At 40.7% G+C, this 13,053-nt stretch overlaps 1 protein-coding gene across 1 annotated transcript in view; it reads right to left on the bottom strand.

The window, feature by feature from the left end:
- The window catches only part of LOC124126298 (broad substrate specificity ATP-binding cassette transporter ABCG2-like), a 46,951-nt gene extending 37,271 nt beyond the window's left edge, over positions 1-9,680 (bottom strand). Inside the window, exon 1 of the mRNA XM_046489691.2 lies at positions 9,527-9,680. Coding sequence (XP_046345647.1) covers positions 9,527-9,547 — 21 coding nt within the window. The 5' untranslated portion in view covers positions 9,548-9,680. The remainder of the gene's footprint in view (positions 1-9,526) is intronic.
- Between the last annotated feature and the right edge of the window lie 3,373 nt (positions 9,681-13,053).

The following is a 13,053-nucleotide window of genomic DNA, read 5'->3' as shown; positions in this document are numbered from 1 at the left end:
TCTCCTCTGTTTGAACAGCACGGGCGCTAATCTAAACTACGGTTATCCGGTGTTTTTATAGCAATTACTCATTTCTCGCTTTCGTAGGACAAATACCCCAACTTGTGTTATCGCTTTAACTGATACTAGGGAAAATTGGATTTTCGCTAACAAGGCACGACACACCGATTTGTGGCTGTTGAGGACGGCGTGATCGATGGCGTTGTCGATCAAAACAAAAACACAGCCAAGGAAAGGTTGTACGATTTGAAACTGTTTGATAACTTTCTAAAGGTCCAAAATGAAATCCGCCAAATGCACAAAATACCCCCAAACGAACTAGACTCACGTCTATGCAAGTTTTTCATTTGTGTTCGAAAAACAAATGGGGAAAATTAGGAGCCAATCAGTCTTACGGGTTTTCAGAGCAGCATCAAGAGATCACTAAAACGAAGTGGGTATGGCTATTCAATCACGTCTTCTTTTTTCACGATCACGGAAAGTATTAAAGTGGAGGAAAATTGAACTAAAGAAAGAAGGGCGTGGCAACTTACCAAGGAGAGCCGACCCAATTGGCGATGAAGAGATCGAGTCCCTGTGGTAGTCCGGATCCATTGGAATCAGTAATCCATTGAGCATAATAAACTGTCTATGGCTCTACAACACAATCCATTTCGGGTTGTGAATGATCACTACAACATGTGTTGGGGGGACATCACCTTGCATGTTAATGGATACGATCAAGAATATCTTGAACTGTCCATGAGACAAGAAAAGAATACGTCCGGTGAGAATCCTCGTGATTGTCGCGACGTAAGGTCCAAAATGTGGTCTAATTCTGCTGATCCCTGTCGGTGCCCTGTGCAGGTGTATAAGTTGTATGCCTCCACGCGTCCGTTCGACTTTTGTCGAGATGAAGATCCCTTTCACATCGGCATACACACTTTAGGCATGGCTAAACCTGGCGATCAGTGGTCTCCGCTATCGTATTGGGAAAGACAAACTTTCCTCTCGCGTGAAAAAACGTGTGATGCCGCCAGTCGCCAAACATCGAAACGACTTACTAATCACTCTGCGCGTAAACACCTTGTGCAAAAGTTGAATGACAATTATGTTCCGCCAAATCAAATAAAACGATAACTTGTCACAAAAACATCCCTTCTGTGAACAATTACTGCCATATTAATCCTGACCAGCACAAGCAAATATCCAACCTTAATTTGCGAAACACTCCATCCCATACTGTGACATCCCACCTCATGATGATGAAACTCCGATCATGAAGAGCAGCCCGATGGCAAGCCGTTTTCACATTTATTACGGAATTACTGCTATCTTCAATTGTTTTAAAGAAATCTTGAATCGAATTGAAGATATCTTAAATGGTATTGAACATATCTTAAATAATTGTAGATATCTGCAATAAAATTTAAGATATCACGAAATGAATTAAGGATATGGTGAAGCTTATTACTGATATCTTAAATTTGATTAATGATATTAAAATACGATTTAAAGATATCAAAAAGTCCTGTTTTGTTATGATAATCAGTAATTCAATTCCTGATATCTTGAAACTAAACACAGATATCTTCAATTCTTGCCAGTATTAAAGACTTCCGCTTATGTATAGATATCTTCAAATACATCCGTCTGTTAAGTACTGTGGTTAATGTTTCTAACCATGGCGGAAAATTTCTTCCCAGAGATCATGTTTTCAAATTGATCACTGCTGTAGTAGTCAGTCCCCTCAACCCCTCAACTCCTCCGCGAATTGCTTGGCGTGCTGTTGAGACTAGTTCCTGCACAAGTTGGGCATGGTTTGCCGCCATTTTGGAACCGGAAGAATTTACGGATATGTAGCCAGACCGGCCAGAAGATATCTGTAAATCAATTCCTGCGCTTTGGGGGACCGGAATAATTCTTTTGCCGTTCCTTCACGTTATATTACAGATATCAACAATTGATATAAAGATATCTTCAAAATTATTAATGATATCTTTATTTTGAGTTTTGATATCAGTAATGGTCAGAATTAATATCTTGAATTAAATTAAAGTTATCTTAAACGAATTAATGATATCTGTAATGCATTTGTGGATATGTATAACTTACTTCAAGATATCTTGAATTGAATTTAAGATATCTTGAATCTATTTCTAATATGATTGTGTATAGTAGGATGGTAATTATTTAATGATAACTTAAATACATCTAGAGATATCGCGAAATATTGTGTTGATATCATAGTATTATTTTAAGATATGAGTAATGGTATTTTGGATATCAGAAATGAATTCAAGATATCAATAATTATTTTTTGACATCTTAAGAACATGATTGATATCTTTAAATAGAATACCGATATCTTTAAAACAATTGAAGATATCAGTAATTTCGTAATAAATGAGAAAACGGCTTGCCATCGCCAGTAGACAACACAGTCAGCGGTATCTAATTATAAATGTGTCTGGTGGTGTCAACACTATGTTTGCTGGCAACATTACTGGTGGAAACATAACGATTAATCTCGTTAAACCTCCAACCTCGGTTCCATTCCTTTTCCTTTGTTGTTTAACGCCGTATGACGGCGGTCTGGACCAGACAATCCAGTGACTGACATAAACATCGATCCACGAAATTGGGATACGATGACACGCATCAAGCAAATCAGTGAGCCTGACCACCCGATCCCGCGGTTTAAGTCAAAAGACGCCGGATTGTCATTGAAAGTGACAGTGACACCAACTATAGCACACTCTGACCTCTCCTCCCGCGAGACATTCTTGAAGTGAGATAGCGGTTTGATTCGCAAGCTATATATCAGTGAAATTATACCAGAGATAAATCAAAGGACACAGAACCGTTGTTGTTACAAGTTTCAATTATTCTGCCAAACTCTTAGTCTGTCTTACAGACCCTGATACAAATATATATCAAATACAGCCCATGCAAGTCTATAATGTTTGGCAAGTCTAGATTACTGCAGTATCAAATGAAGAGAGTCACTGGGCTCCTTTTTATTATATCTTATTAAGATAACTGAACAACTGTTTTTTTTATGTACGATATGTTCATTTCAGAGACTAGATGTTAGTCTACCAAACTCTGTTTAAGTATTTTGTTTAAAATAATACGAGGAACCTTTTCTTCTCAGCGAAGGAATATGCAATGAAGGAGTTGAGAGGGTTTTTATTTATTTTGGTCCACAGTATTTTTACACGGCAATGGAAAACATGTATCACTACGTAAGATCTATATATTTCGACAAGTAACTGATGTTTATGTTAATGCATTTATTTCTTTAAAGGGAAACAATAATGTGAAAATGATAAATAGAATGTATCACTCGTGTTATTGAATATGGGAAATATCAACCTCGTCCCGTTAATCGGTATTTGCCTCGCCAAAGACTCGGTTGATATTTCCCATATTAAAAACCCCCTCTTGTGATGAATCCTCTATTTATTACTAAAACCCCGTTCACATGCCAGCTGATACTCATGTGAGTATCTATACATATGTGAGTAAATTTACTCCTGGGGTGCAAATGGGTCATGTGAACGCTTTTTTACTTACATGGTATGTATTTTTTGCCATGTGAACGCAAAATACTTTTGCTTAGGTGAGCAAAACTGTTTCATCATGCCTAAAAATAGCAACATGTGACAGGATCTCTATTAATAGATCAGATTAGGCGATGATTCAAAACATATACACAAGCCAAGTAGCTCACAAGCTGAACAGAGGTAAAATGACAACCAGAAAATATAAAAAAACGAGGTTCTTCTTGGACTGGTGAAGAAACCGAGGCTCTTCTCAGCGTTTGGAGTGATGAAAACATAGAAGACCAGTTTGACGATCCAAAACGGAACAAAGTTGCAATTTGTCACCTGAATTGCAGAATCGGGGCTTTGAGAAATCAAGCGCACAATGCAAGACCCGCATGCATACTTTAAAGAGATCCTTTAGAGAGTGCAATAAGCAGCTCAAAACCAGTGGCAAAGGCTGAAAACTCTGCAAGTTTTACAATAGACTGAATGAAATCCTTGGAAGTCGGCCAGCCACCTCACCTGTGAAGGTTGTTGAAACAAAACATGACAAGAAAGCGGAGATTGATCGAATCGGATGATACAGATAACTCTGATATTGGTAATGATGATGACTTTGAGACGGAGACAGAACTAGTAGATACTGAAGGAGGAGAGACCGGTACAGATTTAGTAATTGAATCCAGAGAAGACGAACAGAATGAAAATACTACAGAGGGTGGAGAAATAAAGGCAAAGGAAACCGAAAGGGGATTCCTTCTACATATTCTATACTGTTCGGAAATCCCAAAATCGATTCAAAGCCATCCAGCAGTGCTTTTAGATCCTCCTTTTGAAATTTGACATATTTCAACATCATTGTGTCAACAGACATCACTCAGGCACTTCCAAACAGTTGATTTCCCAACTCCAAAGAGATTTGCAACTGTCCTGAACTCTGCAGAGGATGCAAGCCAGTAGACCTCTACATCTACTTTATGGTCAATGTCCAAACGTTCCCTAACTGGCACAGACTCATTGGACAGGGATTCCTGCAGTTCCTGACAAAGGAGGTAAAATGTTTTTCTTTGTCATCCGAAAAATTTCCTCCCAATCGACACTTGTGTCGTAAACAAAGTATGACATTAACACTCATGTTACATCCTCTATGACAGTCCATGCAGGCACTGGCAGGCAGACGTATCATAGACTAGAGTAGCTTCCCTTTGATAAAGGGAAATAACTCTTGCGGGCTGACCGATGAAGTAGAAACAATACGTCATTGTCTAAGAACAGGTTTTAGTTGGAACTTTATTGACTGTTGTCACTGTCCAACTGACACATCACTGACCTTCTGATTTAATAGATAATAATATTAATGCGCATATTCCAGGAAAACTTAAAATGTTTTAGTACCGCTTGTGACAGAACGGGATTGTCGACGACAGAACTAAATTTTGTGTTTATGCGTTTCCTGATTGGCTGATAATAGTGTGGGCGGGGCTTGGGTTGCATTATATATGAACGATGTCACCGATTTTGTATTAATTATTGTGTTGCGTACATTTTTTTGTCTTTGATTAAATAAGCAGTCTGTGAAATTATTATTATTGACCTATTTATAAGAATTAACTTTACGGATGATGATGATGATGATGATGATGATGATGACTTTACGGATGATGATGATGATGATGATGATGATGATTATTATTATTAGTAGTAGTAGTATTGAATCAAATGCAATTTGCATATTTATTAATTGAAGGGGAATTATTGGTGCGATCCCAGAATCTGTTAGTCACGCAATAGTGTCATAAAACCAAACCTGGATATATCTCAAGAAAAGTTATTAAGTATCGGAGAACATATAATTACACGAGCCTCCTCGATCATTAGGGTTAGTTGTGTTGGGGTAGGTTACCCAAGCTCCACCCTAAGCCCTTGGCTCCTTGAATGAAAATAGTGGCGAACACATTGTAGATGCAAGAACACAAAAACTCTGAAACGCTCGCATCACAGGGAATTTATTGTCAGTGTCATATCTTTCAACGTCTCACACTGAAAGTTTCGTTTGCATCACGAACTGTTAACGTTGAAATGATGCTTCCAGTGACGAAGTGACGAGGTGACGAGGTTTAGAAAAATACAATACAAAGTAAAAGAAATTTAGTTTGTGACATTTAGTCCTTAATTTTCTATATAAACATATTTTTGACATTTCTTAAAATGTATGCATTAATTTCACTTTTTCAACACAAGAGGTACAATAGCATATAAATGCATTTACCTATCATCACAAAATGTCAGAAATACAAAAAGAACACTTACTTAAATACTTTCATACAAACTGACAATCGGCAGGCAACTTGGAGGATCACACAGCACATGTACATCAAATGCATGGTGAGTGAGTGAGTTGGATTTAGCGCCGCTTTTAAAAGTATTTCAGTTATATCACGGCGTGTCAGCTTAATGTGGGAGGAAAGCCCGAAGTGATGCAGGTCTCAGACGGTTACCACTTCGGTGAAACCCACGAGCACGGGTATGGTGCTGACAAACCTAGAAACATAATCGGGGCGAACAGGGATTCGAACCCACAATCATAGGTTTCTGGCGTGCCCAAGGGACGCAACTCTGCACAGCGAATCGCGGCGCCTTAGACGACTGGGCCACCCGTGCCCCCTCTAATGCATGGAGATTGTGTGCTCACACCTGATCACATGACAGGAAGAAGTGAAACTGAGGCTTCAATATACATTTCAGATTTTACAAAATACTCATTGCTGAATTTTGGGTTAGAATTCACAACCAGCAACCTTTATGGAATTCAAGTCTACATCTATATCCACTGGACCACAGAGAAGCATGAGAGCTCTTGAACAAATTAACATCATAAACCTAATGAACAGAAAAAAAACTTTCATCTTGGCATAATCACATATTTTATAGCGGCTCCAAACCATGCAGTGTCACTTGGTTCAAAGTGGAGGATATGCTATTTTCATCAAATATGTTTTTAAGACGCCTTTGAATTCTAGCATTACTTTGAGATATTAAGCTCCAATGAACGCTTCCTTGCTGGAATATTCCTGAAGATATTGTACGTACGCTTCAGTGGCTATTGCCTGAAACGATGACACCCCTTCAACCAAGTCACCGAGCCAGGCCACTTGACCCATTACGACCACCATAGGGTGGGTGCAATTCTAAGCAGAGATACATGTATATTTATCAGACCTCCAGAAAGGTTGTTTGTTTGTTGTTTGTTTACCGCCGCACTCAGCAATATTCTAGCTATATTACGGCGGCATATAAATAATCGAGTCTGGACCAGACAATCCAGTGATTGACACCATGGGATAGAATGACATGCACCAGCCAAGTTCCCGCGCCTGATCACTCGATCCCGTTAGTCGCCTCTTTAGACGAGCATAGTCGCCTCTTTCGACAAGCATGGGTTGCCGAAGACCTATTCTTACCCGGAACTTAACGGCTCTCTATGTCTGGATGGTGAGATCTGATTGGTTCACGCGATCTTGATAAAATACTATGAATCGCGCCTTAGAGGTAAAATAAATTTCCCAGCGGCAGAATATATCCCCGCCACGAACAATACAACCTGCACGTGGATTTCTGAGCGAAGAATATATCCCTCATACGTCGTTTCGAAGCAAAAAACCTCACGCTTTTTCCGAGTCAGTGAAAGTCACGTGTTGCACAAGTTAACCATTCGTTGTAGCAGAAACACTCGGGATACATCGATCAACAATATGATGGCGGTCTGTAAATACTAGTAATCGAGTCTAGACCTCACAATCCAGTGATTGATATCATGAGCATCGATCTACGCAATTGGGACATCATGACATGCATGAACCAAGTCAGCGAGCCTGACCACCCGATCACGTTATACGCCTCTTAAGACAACCTATTTTAACCCGGATCTTCACGAGTTTCCACTCCTTTCATATATGACGAAGCAGATACCTGCCCTTACGAGATAAGGACACTCAAAAATAACATTTTAAATTACAGGGCGACTCCATGCGCATCGTCTGTTCTCCATGCTTGCGTAGGAGTTGACTGGGATTCTGTCTACCTAAACAAGTAAAAGCTTAGCTTGCGGCGTGGACCACCATTGGAACCTGTTTCGAGTATGAGGAAGTGGGCATAGGCGAGGTTACGCTCGGTTAAAACCCGGTTTCAAAAGTCAAACAAGATATATATTGCAACACACAGGGAGTTAACTGACTGTAAAAGTCCAGTTTCCACCCTTGCCGAACTAGGCTTGGATTATGGAGTTACATTTTGGCTGGACTAACGAGTCTATGCATAGTCTAATCAAAATGCCGCAACAAAATCGAAATCCGGTTTGTGCAGATTATCGATCAGATAGTCTTGACTGGGCGCTGCCATTTTGAAACAAATGCAACTGATGGAATCGGATTGGTCCATAGGAGATGCTCAGAAGGGACATAACTCATAATAACCACTGGTGGCGCTACGATCGCGCCCAGGAATTCCAGCCAAGTTCGGCAAGGGTGGAAACTGGACTTTTAGAGACAGTTAACTCTCTTGCCTCTTGAAGATGATCATTAATAAACAAAATTAATGTCGAAGCATCATCCTAACATTCATCGCAGCAGTAAAGTTACCAAGCATACAAATGTTTTGCTCACATTGTCGACCTTTGCAACCTCGTGAATCTTTGGTTTTCCGTAATTGGCGAAAATGTGCGTCAGGAAAATACTTGGCATCCAGAGGGTTAAAGGCGGTAATTGCAACATACAAATCATCTGTTTAATCGTGTATTTCGAAACATATTTTAATTGCAATTAAATATGTTTACAATGTATGTAGTGATTATCTCAATTTAATTAAGTGAAATAGCACTTTATAACGGAACTGTTTAATTGGTATCCAGTCAGCTTGTTACGAATAAAATAGAAAACGGTATAAGAATCTCCATCGAAACGTCGGAATAAACCGAAAAGACTTCAGACGTTCTTATCCAAAGTTGTTAATAGTTTTCAGAGTAAGAACAGCTCGTGTATGTACTCCCACCTTAGTTACACAATACCTGTATATAATTCTTATATTGTGTTTATCATCAGTTGAAAGTCATTTATTTAGATACAAACTTTTAAAGGATGTCAAAATGTCCATTTTGATGGAATTTGACCTAATCATTCAGCGACTAGACCATACACAACTCACGTGTAATGACATCCTGTCAGTTTAGGTATTCACAAACCATCTGACCCCCAGTCCACCCCTAACCACATGCCAGCTAGGGAACTAGGCCAGGACAATAACATCCCCGCTACTCTGCGCGTCGGTTTGTAAGAGTTAAATCAAAATGCATGGTATTTATCACGATCATGCTGTTAGTTGGTTAGATCAACCTTTTCAATACCATCATACGTATATTTACGTAACCCCGATATGTGTAATCCATATGCTTATTAGGTATTGAAATGTAAATAAATGTGTTTCCAGTTTAATTTCGCGGGTGTTTCTAGGTCACGATGACATTTGTTGTTGAGCATTACACCTCCAGAGTAAACTTACATTCAGTACTTTGACATATCATGCAATAAAACGTAAAGGTTATATTAATACTTATTTTCATTCCCTGCATGACGATACACAGCTATGTTACAGAGGCTCCCTGGATCAGTTCGATTGATGTGTGAGAATAATGCACACACGATCCTATATACTGGCAACTATGTGGTTTTCAAACAGTGGAAGTGTTATTCACGTTCGAATCCGTGTTAGTGTCGTGGCGGGGTGTGTAGTGCTAATACTGATAGTTATATATGACAGTGAGGGTATTGTAGGACTAATATAGTCTATGAAATAGCGTATTGTCTTCAGTTATACATATCATACAAAACCACTGACGCTGTGATCGACGCAACCCCACAACGCTATGTCACGCTAAATCGCATGGAGTGTATACTCCTACAATGAGCGAGTGCCCTCGAGCGGTGAAAGTAGCATGAACTCACCCGTGATGTCGACCGCTTCATGCTGAAGGCCCAGCAATCGTAACGATGAACTTTCACACATCAGCAGTCCAGAGAGTTATCATGCTATGCCCTATCAGGTCCGCAGTCGCTAGGTCACCTGCACTAAAAACTGCCCAATCGCCGAACAACCATCGCACTGAGCACGTGACCGGCGCTACTTGTCTGAGGCGGCCACATGCGGGACGTGCTTATATGACAAGTGTACTTGAGTGGGGTATCTAGTGTTGGATCCACCGTGCAGTTAAATATAACTGTCAAACATAAAGAAGTAGGTGAATATGAATAACAACTACATATATTAAATATACCCAGAGACCATATAATAGATCTATTATATGGTCTCTGATATACCCCATGATAACAAACGTGAACCAACCAACCTGCCTTCACTGTAGTTATAGGGACATTACAGAAACATATATAGATGTCTTTCAAGGTAGAGTCGTAAGAGCTAACGGGATCGGGTGGTCAGGCTCGCTGACTTGTTGATGCATGTCATCGATCCCAATTGCATGGCTCGAGTTCATGATATTAATCACTGGATTGTCTGGTCCAGGCTCGATTATTTACAGACCGCCTCATATAGCTGGAATATTGCTGAGTGTAGACTAACATTTAGTCTCTAAAATCTTATATTAAACAATATCCTTCTTGACTCTAAAAATAAAAATAAATTCCCTATACTGATTTCAGAAATGTGAAATGTGAAATAGAGCTAGCTTGAGCTGGCTAGACTTGCTTTTGTATGAATTTCTAGATTTATTTACAATAAATTGTCTCACAAAATGCTTGAAAAAATGATTATACTTCACTAGTGAAAACAAAGTATTTGTATGCCACAAAAAAATTCATTTTTGCGAGTTTGTTTTATATAATTAAAACAAATATTTATAGACTCATGGTTTTTACTAAAAATTGATATCTGGTATTACAACTGTAGCTGTTTTGTTTATATCTAGATTACATGCAAAATCCCAGATCTCCCACAGAGTATCAAAAGGTCGGTCTCTTACGGATATAGGTTGAAACAGAAACAACAGAATCGAGTCCACATATTATCTCTGATCACAGTGGTCTAAAGCCTTGGTTCGACACACTGAAAACCTGGGTTCAGGTAAGCACATGGGGGCACTGCCATGAAGCCCAACCTTGACACTGTCGTCGCCCTGAAATAACTGGAATATGGTAAAAGGTAGCAAATAACCCGACGACGAAAAAACATTGTATAGAGACATCAAAAAGGCGCCCAAACTGTTCCATATTGTTTTTGGACGCCTCGATAAGCTGTTGCAACCAAGTGCACGCACATATACGCCACATATATAATGGGGAGGGGTGTCATGAAATTGGATGTTATAATTGGTCGTCGTCAGGAGAAAGAGATATAACGGTTTCGGAACCAAAACCAGCCCATTCTTGATCTTGACACTTCAGTGAAAGGTCGTCAAATACCTGTGAGCCATGAGTAACTGGACGGCAAAAGAAAGTATAGGTCGAGTTCCATGATCGATAAAAAAATAACAAGAAGAAGTTTTGTTGTGAATTATTATATAATCTAGGGAGGGGTAACAAATGATTGATCAACCACAGTTTGAATGAAATTGTGCAATCACAGGTAATGTTAGCTCAAGGTAAACAATGGTGGGGTAAGAAATTTCATTTTCAAAAGTTGTCTGAAATGTCACCAAAAAATTGTCAGACACACTACAAGTTCATTGTCGACACAGTTGCCTTCAATAGCGTGTATGACCTCCAGCTGCCTCAATGCATGCTGTGATACGCCGTCTTCTCATGACGTGGACTGGAATCCGTTGCCACTCGTCTCTCAGGGCCTGCTGCAATTCTTGTCTGTTGACGGGAGGCTGATGGCGTGCTCTAATCTGTCTGTTAAGATGGTCCCACAGATGTTTAATAGGATTCATATCGGGTGAGTGGGCAGGCCAGGGCAAAACGTCAACGTTTCAACGCCGTTTAGAAAGTTCCGAGTCAGTCTTGCAGTATTGTGCCTGGCATTGTCGTGTTGAAACAATGACCCCTGCTGTTGGTTTTGTAAGAACGGAAGCACAACTGGCTGCAACACTTGGTCTCTGTACTGCACAGCGTTCAGGTTCCCTGTATAATCACCAAATCAGTCTTCTGATCTCCACAAATACCGCCCAACACCATGACACCTCCGCCGCCGAATGGATGGACCTCTCGTATACACGCCGGAGCCAAACGTTCCGCTCTGCGTCGATAAACTCGTTCTCTGCCGTCATTTCGAAACAAGTTAAACCGTCTTTTATCAGTAAACAGCACTCGACGCCAATTTCTCACTTGCCAGCGTCTAACCTGCCTCGCCCATCGCAGTCTCAGGCGTCGATGTTGAGCAGTCAGTACCATTACTCGGAAAGGACGACACGCTCGGATTCCAGCAGCACGAAGTCGTCGTAGTACTGTACGTTGGCTGATGGGATGTCCCAACGCTGTTGCTACCGTCGCCGTTACGAATCTGTTTCGCAGGTGAATGAGTCGTATCTGACCGTCTTCCAGTGGTGTTGTCACTCGGGGTCGTACGGTTCTAGGCCTGTCTTGTGTCCTCCCTGTCTGCCTGTACCGTTGAATCAGCCTGGCTACTGTCAATGGTGTATAACCAAACCTTCTGGCAATTTGGACCTGTGTTGCCCCCATTTCGGCCATACCGATGGCTCTCTTGTGTGTTTTCATCACGTGTGGTTATATCCTGCAGACACGCATTTATACAGCTAACATGCACGTGCAGTTTATGCCATAGGCGGGAAACCTGTTTCACCATTTTTTGCCCCCGCCCGAGCGCCGTCAAAAGTGGCGCGTTCGGGTGAGGTGTTTTTTGGTACCTGTTCCTGGGCAGTCATATTCCCAATACCCACTTTCCACTAGTTATCGCTGTTTTTAGGAAAGTTACAAATTGCCAACCTATATTTTCTTTTGCCGCTTAGTTTATTTCAGAATCGACAGTAATACGTAAGTTCTCCACTATCGCTTTAATGCAGTATGTGTGATCAGATTGGAAATGCGTCGTCTACGTCTCAGTCTGTGATTTGCAGAATTTAGAACAGGTTTCTGCAGCAAATAATGCTTGGCCCTGCACATGGCACTCTAGTTCACAACACAAGTTCACGCAGGATCAGAAACCAGGCTTCAGGAAATCGAGCGCAAACACCCAACAACTCGCTGTTCACTTGCGCCAGGCCACTGGAGTTCAAGTCACTGACCAGACGATTAAACATCGTCTGCATGCTCGGTACCACGTGCTGTACCAATCTTAACAAATCGACACATTCTAGGCAGACTCCTGTGGTGTTCAGAGCGTAGACACTTGGCGGGAAAGCCGATGGTCACGTGTGATGTTTCAGATGAATACAGATTCACCCTGGACGTGTCTGGATAGGTGTGGGCGTGTCTGGAGACGTTCTAACGAACCTCCACGTAAGGTAACAGGATAAATTTGGGTTTGGGTCTGTATTGATAGAGGGCGGGATCACTAT

Source organism: Haliotis rufescens, unplaced genomic scaffold, assembly GCF_023055435.1.
Source record: "Haliotis rufescens isolate VD_foot unplaced genomic scaffold, xgHalRufe1.0.p SCAF_11, whole genome shotgun sequence".
Lineage (NCBI taxonomy): Eukaryota > Metazoa > Mollusca > Gastropoda > Lepetellida > Haliotidae > Haliotis > Haliotis rufescens.
Note: the sequence above shows the minus strand (reverse complement) of the source record. Positions and strands in the feature narration are given on the sequence as shown.